Here is a 21,652-nt window from a genome sequence, read left to right on the forward strand (position 1 = left end):
GAATAAGTGTGAGGTTATCCACTTTGGGAGTAAGAACAGGAAGGTAGATTATTATCTGAACGGTGTAGAGTTAGGTAAGGGAGAAATACAAAGAGATCTCGGAGTCCTTGTTCATCAGTCACTGAAGGTGAATGAGCAAGTGCAGCAGGCAGTGAAGAAGGCTAATGGAATGTTGGCCTTTATTACAAAAGGAATTGAGTACAAGAGCAAGGAAATCCTTTTGCATTTGTACAGGGCCCTGGTGAGACCGCACCTGGAGTATTGTGTACAGTTTTGGTCTCCAGGGTTAAGGAAAGACATCCTGGCTGTAGAAGAAGTGCAGCGTAGATTCACAAGTTAATTCCTGTCTTACGCAAAGAGGTCAGAGAGACTGGGCTTGTACACACTGGAATTAAGGAGATTGAGAGGGGATCTGATTGCAACATATCAGATTATTAAGGGATTGGACAAGATAGAGGCAGGAAATATGTTCCAGATGCTGGGAGAGTCCAGTATCAGAGGGCATGGTTTGAGAATAAGGGGTAGGTCATTTAGGACAGAGTTAAGGAAAAACTTCTTCTCCCAGAGAGTTGTGGGGGTCTGGAATGCACTGCCTCAGAAGGCAGTGGAGGCCAATTCTCTGGATGCTTTCAAGAAGAAGCTAGATAGGTATCTTATGGATAGGGGAATCAAGGGATATGGGGACAAGGCAGGAACCGGGTATTGATAGTAGATGATCAGCCATGATCTCAGAATGGTGGTGCAGGCTCGAAGGGCTAAATGGCCTACTTCTGCACCTATTGTCTATTGTCTAAATTTTGCTACACTACACTCAGTCCCCTCTTCCAAATCATCAATGTAAACGGTAAACAGCTGTGGGCCCAGCACCGACCCCTGCGGCACCCCACTCACCACTGACTGCCAGCCGGAGAAACACCCATTAATACCAACTCTGTGCCTTCTATTAGTTAACCAATCCACTATCCATGCCAATACACTTCCTCCGACTCTATGCATCCATATCTTATTTATAAGTCTCTTGTGCGGCACCTTATCGAACGCCTTCTGGAAATCCAAGTATACGACATCCACCTGTTCCCCGCCAATACTATAACCTCCGCCAATTCCTTCAGCACCCTGGGATGCATCCCATCAGGACTGGGGACTTACCTACCTTCAGGCCCTCTAGTTTGCTTATCACTATCTCTTTAATGGCAGTGATTTTATTAAGGTCCTCACCTCCCATTTCATCCACAACATCCTTCTTTGGCATATTAGACGTATCCTCCACTGTGAAGGCTGACACAAAATAGTCATTCAATGCCTCAGCCATTTCCTTATCACCCAATATCAATTTCCCTTTCTTGTCTTCTATGTTGACTTTAGCCACCCTCTTCCGCTTTATATATTTATAAAAAATTTTGCTATCTGTTTTTATATTTTGTCCTAATTTACTTTCATATTCTACCTTCCCTTTCCTTATTTCTTGTTTAGTTGTTCTCTGTTGCTTTTTAAAGTTTTCCCAATCCTCCAGTCTCCCACTACTCTTTGCGACTTTGTGCACATGAGCTTTTAATTTGATATTACCTTTTATTTCCTTAGTTATCCAAGGCTGGCTCTCCCCACACTTACTCTCCTTACTTTTGACTAGAATATACTTTTGTTGAGCAATGTGAAAAATCTCTTTTAAAGTATTTCACTGTTCCTCAACTGTCCTACCAAATAGCCTGTGCTCCCAATCCACATTCGCCAACTCAGCCCTCATCCCATTGTAGTCTCCCTTGTCCAAGCATAATAGACTAGTTTTAGATCTAACTATTTCATCCTCCATCTGAATGCGAAATTCAATCATACTATGATCACTCTTTCCAAGAAATACAGCAACACAGAAAAAGTACAGGAGGAACTCAGCAGGTCTGGTGGCAGCTACAGAAATGAAAAAGCATATGACGTTTCGGGCCTTCTTCAGGACTGGGAAGGAAGAGGGATTCGCCTGAATAAAAAAGTGGGGGGAGGTGGGTGTGGTGGGAAGGAGGCTGGCTGGACGGTGATAGGTGAAGCCAGGTGGGTGAGAAAGGTATAAGGCTGGAGAAGAAGGAATCTGATTGGAGAGGAGAGGAGAGTGGACCATAGGAGAAAGGGAAGGAGGAGGGGACCCAGAGGGTAGTGATAGGCATGTGAGAAGAGGGAAGAGGCCAGAGCAGGGAATAGAGGAAGAGGGGAGGAGGAGGGAAATTTTTTAACCAGAAGGAGAAGTCAATATTCATTTCATCAGGTTGCAGGCTGCACTCCTCACCTTTCAGAATTCTTCCTCTCCTGCCACCCACCTGCCTTCCACCTCGGCCCTTTCCCCTTATCCCCACCTCTTTATTCTGGTGTCCTCCCCATTTCTTTCCAGTCCTGATGAAGGGTCTCATCGACTGTTTGTTCCTTTCCATGCTGGATCCCCCAGCATTTTGTGTGTGTTGCTCTGGATTCGGGATCCTCCTTTCTTTTATCCCTCGGTATACCTAGTCTGGAATTATCTGCCTTTATGTCAATGCAGACTAAAGCTTTTCACGTTAGTTTGTTTCATGTGATAATAATGAGCCAAGAGAATAAAAATTAGCTTTATTTGCAACAAGTACATCTGAACAAGTATTGAAAGCACCATTTGCGTCACGTCAAATCAGCGAGGATTGTGTTGGGTAGCCTGCACGTGTTGGCGCACTTTCACCGCTCACTAACCGTAACCCTAACCATACACCTTTGGAACGTGGGGGGAACCTGAAACCTGAAGAGCTTTCGGAAAACAGTGAACGGTATCAGCAGAAAAGCGACACGCACAAAATGCTGGAGAAGCTTAACAAGTCAGGCAGTGGCTATGGAGGGGAATAAACAGGTCCCAATGAAGGGTCTCGGCCTGAAACAGCAACTGTTTATCCCCTCCACAGATGCTGCCTGGCCTGCTGAGTTCCTCCAGCATTTTGTCTGTGTTGCTCTAAACCTCCAGAATCTGAAGTTGTTTAAGGTGTTGGTGAGGTTGAATTTGAAGTATTGTTTGCAGTCTGGTCACCTACCTACGGGGAAGATATAAATAAGATTGAGAAAGTTTACATGGATGTTACCAGGACTTGTGGATCTGAGTTATAGGAAAAGGTTGAACAGGTTAGGAACACACACAAAGTGCTGGTGGAACTCAGCAGGCCAGGCAGCATCTATACGGAGAAGCGCTGTCGTCATTTTGGGCCGAGACCCTTCGTCAGGACTTTCGTCAGGTTAGGACTTTATTTCCTGGAGCTTAGGAGAATGAAGTGAGCTTTGATAGAGGTCTTCAAAACTATGAGGGGTATAGACAGGGTAAATGCAAGCAGACTTTTTCCACTGAGGTTGGGTAAGACGAGGCTAGAGCTCATGGGTTAACGGAAAACGATGAAATACTTAAGAGGAGCCTGAGGGGGAATTTCTTCACTCAGAGGGTGGTGTGAGTGTGGAACAAGCTGCCAGCAGAAGTGGTGGATGTGGGTTTGATTGCAATGTGTTATGAGAAATTTGGATAAGTACATGGGTGGGATAAGTATAAAGGGCTATAGTTCTGGTACAGATTGATGGAACGTGGCAGAATAGCAGTATGGCGCTGACTAGATGGGCTGAAAGGCCTGTTTCTGTGCCGTAGTGTTCTTTGACTTTAGAATCTCTTTTGTGCGTGCAGTGGAAAAGCAAATGTGGTTTTCTTTCTGAATTATGGTTAATATCAGTTGCAAAATATGGATGTGGGACAACGTTCAAAGTGGGATAACTGGGTCCAACCCCCCCCCCCCCCCAATCTTTTTCTACCTGCCTCATCCCCAGCCCTCCCTGGTGATATCACCTGTCGCATGCTGATGGATAGCTCTGAGATGATCTCAGTCTGATTCACTCTGCAGATGCAGTTCACTGGTCCACAATGTTGCCAGCTAATGAGATCAGCAGGATTAGACCAGCAATGAGGGTCTAGGGTCTAATTAAGAGGTTGACAGCTCCCTGAGAGCAAGTAGCAATGACAGGGAGGGAGGGGAACAAAGGAATTAACAAAAGAAAAGTTTGGTGCGCAGCAGGCAGGGAAGAGGAGGGAAGGGGAGAGCTGGAACCTCTCGTGCTTGTCCGAAGGGAGAAGGCTGTGAATAATGTTCCATGTAATTAAGTGGTGATTCTTGTCAGCTCAGCACGGACTGACGTTGACAGTTCCAGCACACTGCCTCCCAGCACGCAGCGCTGGTTAGGTGTTTCTGGTCCACGTGAACGAAGATGAAATCGTCCAACACAAAAACCTTCTTTCCCCCTTTGGGATTTTTGTACAAATAAGGAACCTTTTGCAAATTGTGTTCCTCTGCTCCGTGCCCCAACTGTCTCCGATCAATTCCCACAGTTGTTCACTAATAAAGCAACAAATTTGGTGAAATATAGAAGAGACAGCACAGACATATGCCCACCTAGACACATTAATCTTATGTTATTCCCATTCTTCTACCATCTTTACCTGCTTATCACAAACTATCTATCTACTTAGATTAATAGATCGAAAGTTAGATAAATGTATAGATAGATAAAGCACAGAATAGGCCCCACCAGCCCTTTGAGTCATGCCGCCTAGCACCCCCCGATTTAACCCTAGCCTAATCACGGGACAATTTACAATGACCAATTAACCTACTGACCGGTATGTCCTTGGACTGTTGGAGGAAACCCACGCGGTCACAGGGAGAACGTATGAACTCCTTACAGACCATGGTGGACATTGAACCCAGGTCACCTGTACTATAAAGCACTGTGCTAACCACTACGCTACTGTACCACACCAATTTGCAGATCAGAATCGGGTTTATTTTCACTGACATTTGTAGTGAAACTTGTTGCTTTGCAGCATCAGTTCAGTAAAATACATAAAAATTACTAAAAGTTGCAACATGTAAAAAAGTTATGTAAAAAGAGAGCAAACTAGTGAGTTGTGTCCGTAACTCATGATCTATTCAGAAATCTGACGGCGAAGGGGAAGAAGTTGTTCCTAAAATTTGAGTGTGTGTCTTCAGGCTCCTGTACCTCTTGTATGGTAGTATTGAGAACAGGGCATATCCTGGTGGTGGGTGTCCTTATTGACGGGTACCACCTTGTTGAAGATTACCTCCATGCTGGGAAGGCTCGTGCCCACGATGGAGCTGGCTGAGTTTACAGCCCTCCCTGCAGCTTTTTCTGAGCCAGGGCAGTGGGCTCAATGGGCTGAATGTCCTCGTTCTGTGCTGTGCCCCTTGGCTAAGTTTCTACCCCACCGCTAGGTTAGCATGATACGGGGTAAACGTGGCTGCGTCTGGTCACAAGTACTCCCAGCTCCCAGCCACAGGATGAGAGGGGAGCACCAGCACCAAAGCCCAGGTTCAGTGGCCATCTTACTCACCTAACGCTGCTGCTTTTGAACTTCAAACGCTGGGCACTATTTACCACCTGATATTCCCCTACTTCCTGCCTCTTTAATTTAACTACACTTGACACACTGGTGGATTGGAACTTTGAAGTTCAAAGTTCAAAGTAAATTTATTGTCAAAGTATGTATATCTCACCATATACTGCACGACCCCGAGATTCATCATTTTGCAGGTATTTGCAGTAGAATAAAGAAATACAACAGAATCAGTGAAAAACTACACACAAAGACTGACAAACAATCAATGTGCAGAAGACAAACTGTGCAAATACAAAATACAACTGTGAAAAAAATAATAACAAATAAATAAACAATACCGAGAACACACGAGTTGTAGAGTCCTTGAAAGTGAGTCCATGGGTTGTGGAATCAGTTCAGAGATGAGGTGAGCGAAATTACCCTCTTTGGTTCAAGAGTTTGATGGCTGAGGGGCAATAACTGGGGTGAGGGACCAAATGCCAAGTATTTAAGTTAGAGTCTATCGGAACTTACCCCATTGGAGTGTAGAGAGTGAGGGGTGACCTCACAGAGGTCATGAAGACCATAGATAGGGTGAATGTGAAGGGTCTTTTTTCCCAGGGTGGGGGAATCAAGACCTAAAGGGTATAGGTTTAAGATTGGAAGATGACCTACTTACTTACTTACGGCCCGTTACGCCGCTAGTGTTTAGGGCAGGTATGAAGATCCTCCATCTCTGCCGGTATCCAGGGCTTCCTTCATCATGTCAGCAGCTTCCTTTTGGTTTTCACTACCATTAGTCATGCCAGTCCCGGGCTGAGGCTCAGGAACACCATCACACTGAGATGGAGCAGGATTCTTTATTGCTGTTCCCACAATGGTTTTGTTTCACTAGTCAGCGTTGTTGGCCCTGAGCTGAATCCCCAAACTTGGACCACTCTTAGTCTGTCCTCTACCCGCTCACCAGTTTGGCATGGGTGACCCTACCATAAAGCCCTGGCTCCAGCCAATATAGCTCTCCAGGTCATTGAGGCAAGCAAGCCTCCAAACCCAACAAGGTTGTGGTCCTCTTGGAGGAATTGGAAATGAGGGGCAACTTTTTTCACTCAGAGGGTGGTGATCAGTGTGTGGAATGATCTGCCGAAGAAGTGGTTGAGGAAGGTACATTAACATTTAAAAGACGTTTGGACAGCTACATTGATAGGAAAGGTTTAGTGGGATATGGGTCAAACAGGGGCAAAGAGACCAATTTAAATTGGAACCTTGGTTGGCATGGACCAATTTCTATGACTCAATGACAGTAAGCTCCCAGGAAGAGCACCATGATAATGACAGGGTAAATTATTTTAATTGTTTTATTGTTCCTGCTTTAAAGCCCTTTCAATATTTCCTTAAGACATTGATGTTCAATTCAGCCCAACAAGGCCATACTAGCTCATCAGAACAAATCCACTCCCACTCCTGACCACAGTTTTTTTTTGAGAATAGTTCTAGTCACCATACTAGGAAGGATGTTGTTGTGATAGAGAGAGTGCAGAAGGGAATCACCAGGATTTTACCTGGAATGAAGCGCTGTAGTCATATGAAGAGATTAAATAGGTTGGGTTTATTCTGACTTAAGTACGGAAGGCTGAGGAGAGAACCCTTATAGAATTTTTTTTTATTATGAGGGACATAGATGAAATCTTTCTCCCAGGGTAAGAAGAGTCTAGACTTGAAGAGCTCAGGGTCAAGGTGAGATAGGAGAAATTTAAAGGAGATCTGAGGGGCAAAATTTTCACACAGAGGGTGGTGGTAATCTGGAATGGGCTTCCACAGGAGGTAGCAGAGACAGATATAATTACAGCATTTGGACAGGTATTTGTATGGGAAAGGTGCAGAGGGATGCAGGCCTAATGAGGATAAGTATCAGGGTTGGCATGGACAAGGTGCACACCTTCTGTGCTGTATGCTTTAATAAAAATGCAGAGAGAAAGGGGTGTGGGGTGGAGTTATCATTTAAATTGAGCTGAAAGCACGCCCATTAGGAGGCAGAGGAACGTGTTTGCCCGCTTCACTTTGAATTCTAATGGAAAGCACAGTCTATATAGATTACAAGTGACTTAAAATGGCAATCTCAGAAAATCGCTGGCTGTCAATGAAAAGAAAAGGGCCCTGACAATTAACAGCAGCGATTACACTCAGTAATTGGCCTTGGCAATTAAGTGGCATATCTGCATGGCTCTGCCTGAACAGTAGAGTGATCTGTACAAAATAACAGGTGTGAAAAGCACACTCACCAGATCTGGGACGTGTGTGTGTGTGTGTGTGTGTGTGTGAGATGAAAAGACATAGTAAAGAAAGCTCTTTCTGTGAATTTCTGAAAGGAGGAAGCGGAAGAGTTTACGAATTTACGATTACGAATTTAAAATAAATCATTTGGACAGGTATGTGGCCAGGAAAGGAGGGATACGGACCACATGGGTTTCGCAGTCTACCTGCATGCAGGAGTTGGGCCGAAGGGCCAGTTTCTGTGCCGTTTTCCTGGATAGGTACCTGGGAATACGCTCCAGGAGTGGAGCAAATAGTAGAAGCTCAGGACTGATACCAGTCATAGAGTTAAACTGCCAGAAACATGCCCTTCGGCCCATCTCTTCCAATTTGTCCATCTGAAACTGTCCCATTTACCAGTATTTGGCCCATAACCTTTCCTTGTACCTGTCTAAATGTCATTTAAACGCTGTAATTGTACCCCCATTCATCGTTTATTCTGGCACCTTGTTCCACACACCCACCACCCTGTGTGTGAAAATGTTGCCCCCTCAGCTGCCTCTGTAAACCTTACCCTGCCTATACCATTTGGTTTTAGACTCCCTAAGCAGGGGAGAAGACTGGCCGTCCACCCTGTCTACGCCCCTCATGATAATATGAATTACTTTTCGGGCCACCCCTCAACTTCCCGCGCCCCAGGGAAGCTGGATCAGTTCACCCGTGATGGACAGAGCACCCCCCCCCCCACCAACCCTTCTGAATATCCTGAGCGTGCGAATTAGTGAACTCCCAAAACCTTTCTGGGGGAGGGAGGTTATGTTCCCTTATCCCTCTTGCAGAGAAACTTCCAGGGAAAATGGAAGAGGTGTGGGGGACTGGGAAGGAGGCGAGGTGTGTGTGTGTGTGTGTGTGTGTGTGTGTATGTATGTGTGTGTGTGTGTGTGTGTGTGTGTGTGTGTGTGTGTGTGTGTGTATGTGTGTGTGTGTGTGTGTGTGTGTGTGTGTGTGTGTGTGGGGGGGGGGGGGTCCCTACAGGGCACCGTGCACAGTCTGGAGGGAGGCGGAGTTGCTGGTGCAAGGGGGTGTGCGCACCCCGATAACTGCGCGGAAGGAAGGGGGTGTGGGGGGTGGCGGTCGCAGAAGAGAGGGGAGATGGGGTGGAGGGCAGGGCCGAGCTGAGTGTGCAGCGTGCAGGATGCTGCACACTCGGTCGGCGGGTTGCTGTCCGTGCGGAGCTATGCGCGGGTTGGTTGAGTGGCAGCTCGTCCGGGGGTGAGCGGAGCCGGCTGATCCGTGCGCGGGATGGAGAGCTCGGCGTTGTAAGTCAAACATTGCCTGGCTGCGGGTGGGTGTGTGTGTGTGTCAGTGCGTGTTTAAATAAGGCTCCCGAGCTTTCCCCGCGGATGGTCCTTTCAATGTCCCCTGTGCATCACTCCCTGGGCTCCATCGCGAGCCGCTCCCCGTTCATCGGCACTTCGCTAAACCTCGGCAAGGTTAACCCCTGATATACTTCCACCCAACTTTTACAGACCCGGTACGGAGCAAATCGGGCACCGATTTCTATTTGCCTTTATAACAGCGCAGGATTTTCCCGGTGGCCGGGAGCTGCTGCCTCTCTCCGACGGCAACCCAGGGTCTCTGATCCCGTCCACCGGCGCTGCCGGGGTGGAGTTTAGAGCTGCAAGCATTCGGCAGGAGGAACCCGGCGGGGCGAGCGGCACCTGCGGGGGGGGAGCGGGACGCCTGTCGCTTCGACTCCAAACCCCGCATCGGGACCTCCAACAGTTTGTTCGTTGTTGGTTAAATGCCTACACTCTCGTTGGGATGTTTCTGGGGAGGATGAGGAGTCTTTCTTTCCAGTCGCGATGAAGCGTCTCGGCCCGAAACGGCCTCTCTTTATTCTTTCCCATAGATGCTGAGTTCCTTCAGCATTTTGTGTGTATTGTTCTGGATTTCCAGCATCTACGGAATCTCTCGTGATACTGAGACTTGGCGTCTCAACTTTCTATTGTGTCGATCAACCTGCTCCTCTGGGGGGAAACGCCAGCAAACCTCTGGAGGAACTCGGGGGTGGGAAAGGTTCTTCCCCTCTCTCAGACGCTGCTCGACCCCGTGAGTTCCCCTGGCGGCTTCTTCGTTCTGGATTCCAGCGTCTGCCGCCTCTTGTTCCTCCTGTGGGGTGGAGTTTTCGCGTCTTGCTTAAATCCCGTTCATTCGCCGCTGTGAGTAGTTCCCAGCGTAGGTGTGCAGCAGGATCCGCTGGTGGGGGCGGGGGCGCCGTTGGTGGGATTGCACTGTGCACCGGCAGAGACCGGAAGGGCCGAATGGGTTCGTGGGCCAATATCACTCAGACCCGGAGCTAAAGAAAGATAATGTGCGAGCAAGCGATCCCCCGGTCCGGAGAGAGGCGGAGACTCGGAGAGTTAGGGTCACTTGGAGAGATTCGAGAGTCAGAGGAACGCCGCGGTGTAGGGGTGCGAAGGAAACAGATGTTATCATCTGCCGGTTGCATATCTGGGGAGTCATGGGTTGAAGCAGGGTGAAGGAGTTGTAACACAAGCACAGGGCGCTGGGTGGCCTAATGTTTCCAGAGCGGGAAGTGAGTTAAGGGTGGTGTGTGGGGAAGGATCGGTCACACGGGCAGGGAAGCCGAGCAGCTGAGGTATGTGGTCCTTGCTATCAGTGAGTCAGATGTCGTAGCAGACTTGTTAACGGGCCGGCTGAGCTTCAGGGATCCAGCAGGGAGAGTTTGAGAATAATACGTGACAGGTATCCCGAGGGTCCAGTACTGGGCACTGAATCTGATGTCCAGGCACCACGAGGCCCGCCTCACTTCGGGCGATTGAGTGTGTTGTGTGTACGTGTGCGCGTACATGTGCGTGCACGCTTGTGTACTCACGTGTTTTCGGCATTATGTTTGTGTGTGCACGTTTGGATATGCAACATGTGCAGGTGTGTGGGGTAAGAGTGCATTGTGTGTGCAAGTGGTTGCATATTGTGTGTGTGCACATGTATTTGTGTGTGGTGTGTGTGTGTGTGTGTGCACATGTGCGTGTGTGGTGTGTGTGTGTGTGTGTGCACATGTGCGTGTGTGGTGTACATTGTACATGCCTGCACATGTATGTGATGGGTGTGCATGCATGAACATATATGTATATGTGTGTGGTGTGTATGTGAGTGTGCACACGTACTTGAGCGTGGCTTGTGTGTAAGTATGTGTTTGTGGCATTTGTGTGTGAGTGTGCATTAGTGCATACATTGATATGGAGCTAAAGCCCAGAGACAATTCAGAGAATGGTGTGGAGTTGCCCAGTAACAGGCTTCAACACATTAGTGGTGAGCACCGGGCTCCCAAAGTGTGCCGGATCACCATTGGTCATCATTCAGCAGGGAGCATCACCAGCAGTGTGTGAGGCTCGCGGGGTGATGTGAAGAAGCTGGCTGTAGTGGTCACCCCGGTTACTGCTTCACGGTGACCTGACCATTGAGCGCTAGGGACCAGCCTGCCTGGCTTGGTGGTGTAGGCGTAGGTCAGGAGTGAGCAGTTAACGTCGGTGATAGGTTTGAGATGGGGCTTTGGGGTAAAGGCAGGGGAGGATGTAGGTGCTCTGGTTAGCGATATGGGGATGGAGCAAGAGGGTGGTAGAGATGGGGTCGGTTTGGAAGAAGAAGTGCTGATGAGCAGGCTGGGGCATTGGGAGTGGACTGATGATTCCTGAGGCGGGAGACATGTTTGAGCATCTCAGGGGGCTCAACGCACACTGGGTCCTTCACCCGAATTTCTGTAATGTCTTAAAGAATTAAAAATTGAAGATTAGCCAAATAAGTCAAATGTACATCAAAACATAGGGAAAAGCTTCACTTGCGTCAATGACCAACAGAGTCCGAGGATTTGCCGGGGGCAGCCTGCATGTGTCGCCACGGTTCCAGTACCAATATAACACGCCCACAATTCACTAACCCTAACCTGTATGTCTTTGGAATGCGTGAGGAAACGAGCACCCGGAGGAAGCACACGCTGTCCCGGAAGAACATAAAAAAGTCCTTACAGAATTGAATCCTGATCGTATGCACTGTAAAGCATTATGCTAACTGCTGTGCTACCATAGCTCACGGTTAGTGAGTCAGAAATGCAACGGCCAATCCTCACACGGCAGCATTCCACTCTGCAGCGTGACCACCAATCAGGATACCTGTTCCAGAGCCTTGGTGGGTCAGCACAGAAACAGGCCAATCAGCCCGCAGTCTCCTTGCCGACCACCAAGTACCTCGTTGGTTGGAAGAATTCATAATCTGAGGAGGGGGCAGATGTCTGATGTCCATCCTTGGAAGCCTTGTAGTCCTTCTTACTGCCCCTATAATCCCAAACAGATGTAAAAACACTGCCGTGGTCTGTTTTGAAGAGCACTGGTCTGCATTGGGCTTGGTTGGTTGCTGTTACACTTCATACTGCATTGTTATTTCGCGACACGGTGCCGAGTAGGCCCTTCCTGCCCTTCGAGCTGTGCTGCCCCAGCGACCCCCGACAACCCTCATTTAACCCTCACCCTATCTCGGAACAATTTGCAATGACCAATAAACCTACCCGGTATGTCTTTGGATTTGGGGAGGGAACCGGAGCGCCCGGGAAAACCCACACATTCCACGTGGAGAACGTACGGAGGCTCCTTACAGAACGGCACTGGAATTGACCTCCGATCGCCGGAACTCCCTGATCTTTTAGAGCATTGCGCTGACCACTACATTTCTGTGCCGACCAATCTAGCTCAACCTTGCTGTACCTCAGTGCGCTGTGTAATGGTCTGATCTGTATGAGAAGTATGCAAGAGAAACCTTTCATGTACACGTGACTATAATAAATACCATTCAACCCTCTTTGAATATTAACGTATTATCTGGAATTTGGATTTGAGGAAGAAAATGATATTGTTGCATTCTGCGTTGGGCGCAGGAAGCAGCACCAATACAGAGAAAGACTTTGGGAGTTTTGCCTGATAGTAATGTGATCATTACTGCGTTGCTGTCAATGGGAGCTTGCTGTGTCACACTTGACACCACCCTTAGTCCCATTCAGTGACTACGCCTGTAGAACTTCATTGGCCGATAAACACTTCAGAGGAGTCCTGAAAGAGGTGCTATGGAAATGCAACCATTTTCCTCTTGGTTGGGTGGAGATGGCCACGTTCACACAGGCAGCAAGGCCCTGATCAAGGGGTTAGCAAAAGTTTATTGGCCAAAGTGTCAGTTGGCAGGGATAGCTGAGGGGTCGTGAGGGAAGAGAGTTTAGTCAGCGAGCAGGGTTAACATCTGCAATTTGCCGCCTTTCGGCAGAAGAACAAAAATGAATCCTGTGGAAGAGTTTTGGCCCCAAACGTTGACTGTACTTTTTTCCATAGATGCAGCCTGGCCTGCTGATTTCCTCCAGCTTTTTGTGTGTGTTGCTCAGATTTCCAGCATCTGTAGATTTTCTCTTGTTTGAGGAATTTCTTTAGCCAGAGGATGGTGAATCTGTGGAATTCGTTACCATAGATGGCTGTGAAAGTCATTGGATCTATTTAAAGCAGAGGTTGATAAGTTCTTGATTAGTAAGGATGTCAAAGATGACGGGGAGAACCACAAACACGAGAAAATCTACAGATGCTGGAAATCCAAAGCGACACACACAACATGCTGAAGGAACTCAGCAACTCGCCCTTCGTCAGGACTCCTGATGAAGAATCTTGGCCTGAAACTGTTCACTCGTTTCCACAGGTGCTGCCTGGCCTGCTGAGTTCTTCAAGCATTTTGTGTGCGTTATTATGGGGAGAAGGCAGGAGAATGGGGTTGAGAGGGATAATAAATCAGTCATGATGGAATGGCAGTACGGACTTGATGGACCGAATGGCCTGTTTCTGCTGCTATGGTGTGGAATTTGTTGTTTTGTGGGAGCAGGACTGTGCAAACTGTTAAAAATCAGTATAAGTTATAACGAAAAATATATTTCAAAATAGTGAAAAAAGTGCGCAACGTCGCTAATTGCAGAAGGACCCAAGACAGTCCCTGTAAGGGGGAAATATACCAGTGGTGTGAGTGGGGTAGCTGGATAGATCTTATGCCAAGTTAGGTAGGTCTCTCAAAGAGTTGGCAGGAGGCACCAGGGGCTCTGTGCTGTGGAATCCCACCCAGCAGACTTGCGGAGAGGGCGATCGAGGTGTGCTGGGCAGGAACGCTCGGAAGTGAAGACCTTTAATCCGTGAATGATTCCCGCTTCCCCTCCCCCCCCCCCCCCCCCCCGCAGTGTCTGTGGATGGGAGCGCAGGCGAGAGGAAGCTGCTCTTGGCTCCCCGCAGCTGGCTGCGTCCCATCCCCAGCACTTCCACACAAGGCAGCCCTGGCAGCCGACGTCGCAGCTCTGAATTCCTGAGCTGGAGCTTGACAGGAATAACAGAAGCAGATGGCTTCCTTAGCTTTCCCTCGTGCGGTGCCACTTTGGAGGCATTAAAAAACACAGGCCAATGGCTATGCCCCCAGCACTCTCCCTTTGCCCTGGCCACAAGACTCCCCCCTCATCAGTGGACATGTCCTAACCTCTGGAATTTCCACACCCCCCACCCTCCTTTTCCATGCCCTGTTTATAACCTGTCTCTTTATCTGAGCCAACCCTTTCTCAGTTGACAGTGTTTAAACTCTCACTTGATACTGCTCCTGTTTTTCTGCATTTAAAGGTGCAATACAAAATACCAGGCCCTGTTAAAACAGGGAGGGAGGCATTTCAGTCAAACGGGTGAAGCTTGCCTTGTCTATGGTGCTCCTTGAGGCACTGCATTAGAGTCACAGAGCACTACAGCACAGAAGTGGGCCCTTCGGCCTATCTAATCCTTGCTGGCCCAACCTTCTGCCTGGCCTCATTTACCTACACCTAGCCCTCCATATCCCTCCCATCAATGTACAGTACTGTGCAAATATAGCTAGAGTGCCTCAAACTTTTGCACAATACTGTATTTGTCAATGTGAAGCGGAGAGCGAGTTTGTAAATCTGACGGGAGCAAAGGATGTAGGGAATAGTGAGGGTGGACCACCATAGGAAGGATGTGGGACAGCTGGGGGCGGTACAGGCGGAAACACACCCAACCATGAGACAACAGGCAAGGTCATTTGATTCCAAACAATCGGTTTATTGATCATTGCAGAATGTCTCTCTGCTGCTTCACACTCTCTCCCCTCTCCCTTCCCCTTTTCCCAACCATGATTTCCCTCTCCCTGCCCCCTTCCCACTCTCAGTCCACAATAGAGACCCATATCAGAATCAGGTCATGAAATTTGTTTTTTCTTGTGGTAGTTGTATAGTGCAATACCTAAAATCACCACGCTTCTGTGCAAAGGACTTGGCAGCAGAGACCTGAGATATATGGGCCTGAGACCTCTGCACAGTTATGTTCTATGTCCAGTGGTCACTAACTAGAATGGGGATAGAAAAGGTTCACAGGATATTACTTGGACTGGAGGGGTTGAGCTATTTTCTCTGGACCATATGAGGTGGTGGGGTGACTTTGGAGGTTTATAAAATCATGAGGTGAATGTCTTTTACCCAGGGTCGGAGAGTCTAAAACTAAAAGACATAGGTTTACGTTGTGAGGTGAAAATTTTTCTCTTAAATGTTACAATTGAACCATATCCAGTACTTCCACAGGCAGCTCATTCCACCCTCTCACCACCCTCTGGGTGAAGAAATTCCCCTTCAGATTCCCCTTAAATATTTTGCCTTTCACCCTCAACCCATGACCTCTAGTCTCACCCAACCTCTCACCTCCTCTAGTCTCAACCCCTCTCACCCAACCTGAGCGGGGGACATTTAAAAGCCTGCCACTTCACTTCAGGCTGATTTCAGTAAGAATGGAAGTCGTTAAGCAGATGGAGGAACAGTTTTGGATTCTTGTTAAGCAGAGTGCTCCGTCTTTCTGATATAAGCTCACGGTGCAGAGAGCTGGCATTGTTCTGAGGAACTGCCGAGCCTGGAGAATTGTTCAGTGCGTTGCATGGGCAGTAGCAAGATGCCAGTCCCTAACCATCTCGACTGGAATGCCTCAGCTGACTCCCTATAAGTAATTTTCTTTTTCCACAATTTTGAAAAAAATAATGAGCGTACCTTACTTATATAAGGGCTCTGCCAGAATTAATGGCCTCTAATCATATTGAGCATCTTTTATTGTGATATTCATTTCAGACAACTTAATCTTTGACATGACCTCATGGTGCCGCCTCAGATCCTGCATTTGGGGAGACAAACTACAGATGGCCTTCAGAGTGCTTCACCAAACCGGTTGCCTAGCAACTTTGCCAGTAATTGAGATACATTTTGATGTCTGATTAAATTAACGTTACTTGCAACCATATTTAGGCTATTTTCCCCTTCCTATATTAGTCTAATGATAACGATTGATTTTATTTACTGCGTGCGGAGCACTGTAAGCGAATTTGTTCAACAGGCCTTTAAATGGAGCACATCTGTCTTAGAAGAATCCATTTAATTGTAACCCACTAATCCAGAAAGGGCCGCGATCATTTTTCACAAGGCCAAGTGCCTCCTTGGTGGTGTCAGTCGGCCATTTCGTCTGTGGGTCAAGTGGATTCGTGTGACCCACATTCTCCGAGGTGGCTGACCCCTTTTATGCTCGCGACTGACGTTGACAGAACATAATGTACAACTTGGCTTCCGTTTCTCAATCCAAAATCCTCGAGTCACAGGGAGACACGGCATGGAATCCATTTACAGTGGCCAATTCACCCACCAACCCGCACGTATCGTAATGTGGGAGGGATCAGGGGGTCCTGGTGAAAGCCCGTGTGGTCACAGCAGGAGCGTGCAAACTCCGCGCTGATGGCACCAGATGTCAGGATTGAACTCCGGTCGCCAGAGCTGTATGGCAGCCTTTCTACCAGCGGCACCACTGCATTACGCCTGACCGCAGCAGGGTTATAAGGGGAGTTCTGTTAACGTGGGACCGGGACTGATAATAGGGTTGAAGTTGAAGAAAGTTGGTAATTACCATTCGCAAAATGCCAGTGGGCATCCGAAGGTTAAATTAACCCTGAACGACTTTCATTGGATCCCCCCCCCCGTCCAATGTATTAGATATAATGTCCCCAATTGCAAGCTTGCACTGTACCTCATGGGACCCTTGAGTGTTCTGGGGTGTTTTGTAGTCAATGAAATGACATACTCGTCGGTATACAGTGGGAAATGAAGCTGTGAAATTGTTTGCAGCAAGCTGCCAGACCTGCAGCAAAGACCATAAAGTCATAGAGCACCTCAGCACAGAAACAGTCCCTTTGGCCCATCTAGTCGGTGCTGGCCTCTCCCTGCACCTGGACTTCATCCCTCCAAATCCCTCTGTACCAATCCACCACATGCACAAAATGCTGGAGGAACTCAGAAAGTCGAGCAGCATCTGTGGAGAGTTGATGTTTTGTGCACTTTCACCACCCTCTGATTGAAAAAGATTCCCCTCACAAAGCAACCTTCAAAGTTCAAAGTAAACTTATTATCAAAGTACGTATGTGTTCCCATGTACCAGCTCGACAGTCATTCTCGTACAGGCATTTAGAGGAAAAAAAGAGGAATGCAATAGTGCAGCGATATGCTACACACAGCGCTGAAATAACGACACGCAGTCAGTAAGTCGTTTCGAGACTAGTTTATTCAAACTGCGTGGCGCTGGCATTTAATTTCCGAACGGAAATGACGTCAGAGGTGAATTACCAAAGTCTCCCCCCTGTGCGCTGGCTATTTGTGAGCCGGTTTGCCTGCGCAGAAAGTGGGTCACCACATAACCCCCACCCCCCACCGAACCGGCTATACACCCCCCAATGTCCACAGTCTGGATCAGCCTCTGTTTGGGAGGTCTGCCTCTGCGCCGTGGTGCCTGAACCTCGACCAGCTGCACCAAGTCCACATGGGCTGGTTTGAGTCGGTCCACTGTGAAAACCTCCTCTCTCCCCCCAATGTCCAGAACGTACATGGACTTGTTGTTGTTGATCACCTTGAACGGCCCCTCTTACGGCCGCTGTAGCGGTGTCCAGTGTCCGTCCCTTCGTACAAACACAAACTTACAGTTCTGCAGGTCTTTGGGTACATGGGTCGGGGTCCATCCGTGCTGTGAAGTTGGTACAGGGGCCAGGTTGCCGATCCTTTCATGTAGCCTGTCCAGGACTGCTGCGGGTTCTTCCTCTTGCCCCCTTGGTGCTGGTATGAACTCTCCCGGGACAGCCAGGGGCGCGCTGTACACCAACGGCCGACAAGGCATGCAGATCCTCTTTGGGTGCTGTGCGAATTCCAAGCAGGACCCAGGGAAGCTCGTCCACCCAGTTAGGTCCTCTCAGGCGGGCCATGAAAGCCGACTTCAAGTGACGGTGGAAGCGTTCCACTAGTCCATTCGACTGTGGGTGGTAGGCAGTAGTGTGGTGTAGCTGCGTTCCCAACAGGCTGGCCACAGCCGACCACAGGCTGGAGGTGAACTGGACACCTCTGTCGGAGGTAATGTGGGCCGGTACCCTGAAGCGTGCTACCCAGGTTGCAATCAGTGCTCGGGCGCAGGAATCGGCAGATGTGTTGGTGAGCGGAACCGCCTCTGGCCACCTCATGAACCGGTCTATCATAGCTAGGAGGTACCGTGCTCCTCAGGACACTGGTAGGGGGCCCACGATATCCACATGAATGTGGTCGAACCTCCGGTGGGTGGGTTCAAACTGCTGAGGTGGGGCTTTAGTGTGCTGCTGCACCTTGGCTTTTGGCACTGCGCGCACGTTCTGGCCCATTCACTGACTTGCTTGCGAAGTTTGTGCCACGCGAACTTGCTGGAGACCAGCCGGACGGTTGTCCTGATAGATGGGTGCGCCAAACCGTGTATGGAGTTGAAAACTCGCCGCCTCCAGGCTGCTGGGATGGTGGGGCGAGATTGGCCGGTAGCCACGTCGCACAGGAGGGTCCTATCACCTGGGCCTACGAGAAAGTCCTGCAGCTGCAAACCCAAGACTGCGGTCCTGTAGCTGGGCATCTCGTCGTCTGCCTGCTGCGCCCTCCGCCAGTGCTACATAGTCCACCCCCAGGGACAGGGCCTGGACAGCTGGTCTGGAGAGTGCGTCCGCCACGACGTTGTCCTTTCCCGAGACATGCTGGATGTCCATCGTGTACTCGGAGATGTAGGACAGATGTCGCTGCTGGTGAGCCGACCAGGGATCAGACACCTTCATGAATGCGAAGGTCAACGGTTTGTGTTCTGTGAACGCGGTGAATGGCCTGCCTTCTAAGAAGTACCTGAAATGCCGGATTGCCAGGGCTGCTGAGGGGAGGAAACGGTGGTAGAAGTTCACCATACCAACGAACTCCTGCAGCCCTTTGACCGTGTTGGGCCGGGCAAAGTGGCGGATCGCGTCTGCCTTGGCGGGCAGAGGTGTTGCCCCGTCTTTGGTAATCCTGTGGCCCAGGAAGTCGATGGTATCGAGACCGAACTGGCATTTGGCCGGGTTGATCATGAGGCCGAAATCACTCAGGCGGGAGTAGAGCTGGCGGAGGTGGGACAGATGCTCCTGGCGACTACTGCTGGCTATAAGGATATCACCCAAATAGATGAACGCAAAGTCCAGGTCATGTCCCACCGTATCCATTAGCCGCTGGAACATCTGTGCAGCATTCTTCAGGCCAAACGGCATTCGGAGGAACTTGAACAGGCCGAATGGGGTGATAAGTGCTGTTTTGGGGATGTCTTCAGGGTGCACCGGGATTTGATGGTATCCCTGGACGAGGTCTACGTTGGAAAATATTCTTGCCCCGTGCAGGTTTGCTGCAAAGTCCTGTAAGTGCGGCACGGAGTAGCGGTCTGGAGTTGTAGCCTCGTTCAGTCTGTGGCAGTCGCCGCATGGTCTCCAACCGCCAGCTGCTTTGGGCACCATGTGCAGGGGGGAGGCCCATGGGCTGTTGGACCTCCATACGATCCCCAATTCCTCCATCCTCTTGAACTCCTCCTTCGCCAGGTGAGCCTTTGTGCGCAGGCATGGAGGGGTGGTCCCTTAGTCGGGATGTGGTGCTGTACCCCGTGTCTGGGCATGGCTGCCGTGAACTGCGGTGCCAGAATCAATGGAAAGTCCGCCAGGATTCTGGTGAATTAGTTGTCCGACAGCTTGATGGAGTCCAAGTATGGGGCTGGCAACTTGGCTTCACCCAGGGAGAACGTCTGGAAAGTCTCGGCATGTACCAGTCTTTTCCCTTGCAAGTCGACCAGCAGGCTGTGAGCTTGCAAGAAGTCCGCCCCCAGGAGTGGTTGGGCCAAGGCGGCCAGTGTGAAGTCCCATGTGAACCGGCTGGCGCCGAACTGCAGCTGCACTGTGCGGGTGCCGTAGGTCCGTATCATGCTGCCGTTTGCGGCCCTCAGGATGGGTCCTGGCTTCCTGTTTCGAGTGTCGTACCCCATCGGGGGCAAGACACTGATTTCCGCTCCGATGTTGACCAAGAAGCGGCGTCACGACTGTTTGTCCCAGACGTACAAGAGGCTGTCCTGGTGGCCAGCCACCATAGTCATTAGCGGAAACTGGCTCTGACCCTGGCCCTGGCCCTGGCCAACAGTGGGCTTTTGTGCCCCACCACTGGTGGTAGAAACACCACTGTTCACTGGCCTCCTCACTCCTGCCTCTGTGTTGTGTGCGCCCCCCTGCCGGGCCTGGTCTGGTCTGCTGTTGGACACGTGGCCTGGTAATCTGACCAACAGATGCCACGCTCTCCCTCTTGGCTTTCCACAGCACGTCTGCCCGGGCCGCCACCTTCCGGGGGTCACTGAAATCTGCGTCGGCCAGCAGCAGATGTAAGTCCTCGGACAGTTGCTCTAGGAACACTTGCTCGAACATGAGGCAGGGCTTGTGTCCATCAGCCAAGGACAGCATCTCGTTCATCAATGCTGACGGCAGTCTGTTTCTCAAACCGTCCAGGTGAAGCAGGTGGGCACCCCGCTTGCGCCGCGAGAGGCCAAAGGTCCCAATGAGCAGCACTTTGAATGCTTCATATTTGCCTTCTTCCGGGGGTGACTGTATGAAATCTGCAACCTGGGCGGCCGTCTCCTGGTCAAGGGCACTCACCACGTGGTAGTAATGCGTGGAATCAGAGGATATCTGCCGAATCTGGAACTGGGCTTCTGCTTGGCTAAACCATACGCATGGTCGCAGCATCCAGAAAGTCTGCAGTTTTAGCGAAACTGCGTGAACAGATGAAGAGTCGGTCATCTTTGGTCCAAATCCCATTTGGACCGTCGGGGTCACCAATGTAGCGATGTGCTACACACAGCGCTGAAATAACGACACGCAATCGGTAAGTCGTTTCGAGACTAGTTTATTCAAACTTCGCGGCTGTGGCATTTAATCCCTAGCGCCCGCCCTCTCCGGGCGGAAATAACATCAGAGGTGCATTACCAAAGTCTCCACCCGCGCACTGGCTATTTGTGAGCCGGTTTGGCTGCGCAGAAAGTGGGTCGCCACATTAGAATTTATGAAAAACTATAAACAGACAAAGGTTGACAACTAATGTGCAAAAAAAGAGACAAACTGTGCAAATAAAATAAATAGTGTGAACGCAAGTCCTTGAAAATGAGTCTAAATCGAGAATGAAGTTATCCACCCAAGTTCAGGAGCCTAATGGTTGTAGTGTAATGACTGTTCTTGAATCTAGTGGTATGGGACCTAAAGCCTCGGTACCTCCTGCCTGATGGTTGTAGCAAGAAGAAGGCTGGATGGCGGGGGCCTTTGATGGATGCCACTTCCTCGTGGCAGCGCTCTATCTATTCAGTGGTGGGGTGGGCTTCACCTGTGATATATGCAGCACTTACGGTCCTTTCTGAAGCCGCAAGCCTCTTCCATTCCTGGGCATTGGAGCTTCCACACCAGGCTGTGATTCAACCAGTTAGGATACTGTCCACTGTGCATCTATAGAAATCTGTAAAAGTTTGGTGACATGCTGAGTCAATTCAAACTTCTAAGAAAGTAGAGGAGAGGAGCTGTTCTGCCTTC

General features: G+C 49.6%; 1 protein-coding gene across 2 annotated transcripts in view; it reads left to right on the forward strand.

The window, feature by feature from the left end:
* The window catches only part of kif26ba (kinesin family member 26Ba), a 356,970-nt gene that overhangs the window by 192,135 nt on the left and 143,183 nt on the right, over window positions 1-21,652 (forward strand). The window contains exon 1 of one of the 2 annotated variants that reach the window (XM_059985565.1): window positions 8,797-8,943. The exons of the other annotated variant lie outside the window; for it this stretch is intronic. Coding sequence (XP_059841548.1) covers window positions 8,927-8,943 — 17 coding nt within the window. The 5' untranslated portion in view covers window positions 8,797-8,926. Of the gene's footprint in view, window positions 1-8,796; window positions 8,944-21,652 lie in introns of those variants that run through there. 2 annotated transcript variants of the gene reach the window in all.

The sequence above is a fragment of the Hypanus sabinus genome, chromosome 12 (assembly GCF_030144855.1).
Source record: "Hypanus sabinus isolate sHypSab1 chromosome 12, sHypSab1.hap1, whole genome shotgun sequence".
Classification (NCBI taxonomy): domain Eukaryota; kingdom Metazoa; phylum Chordata; class Chondrichthyes; order Myliobatiformes; family Dasyatidae; genus Hypanus; species Hypanus sabinus.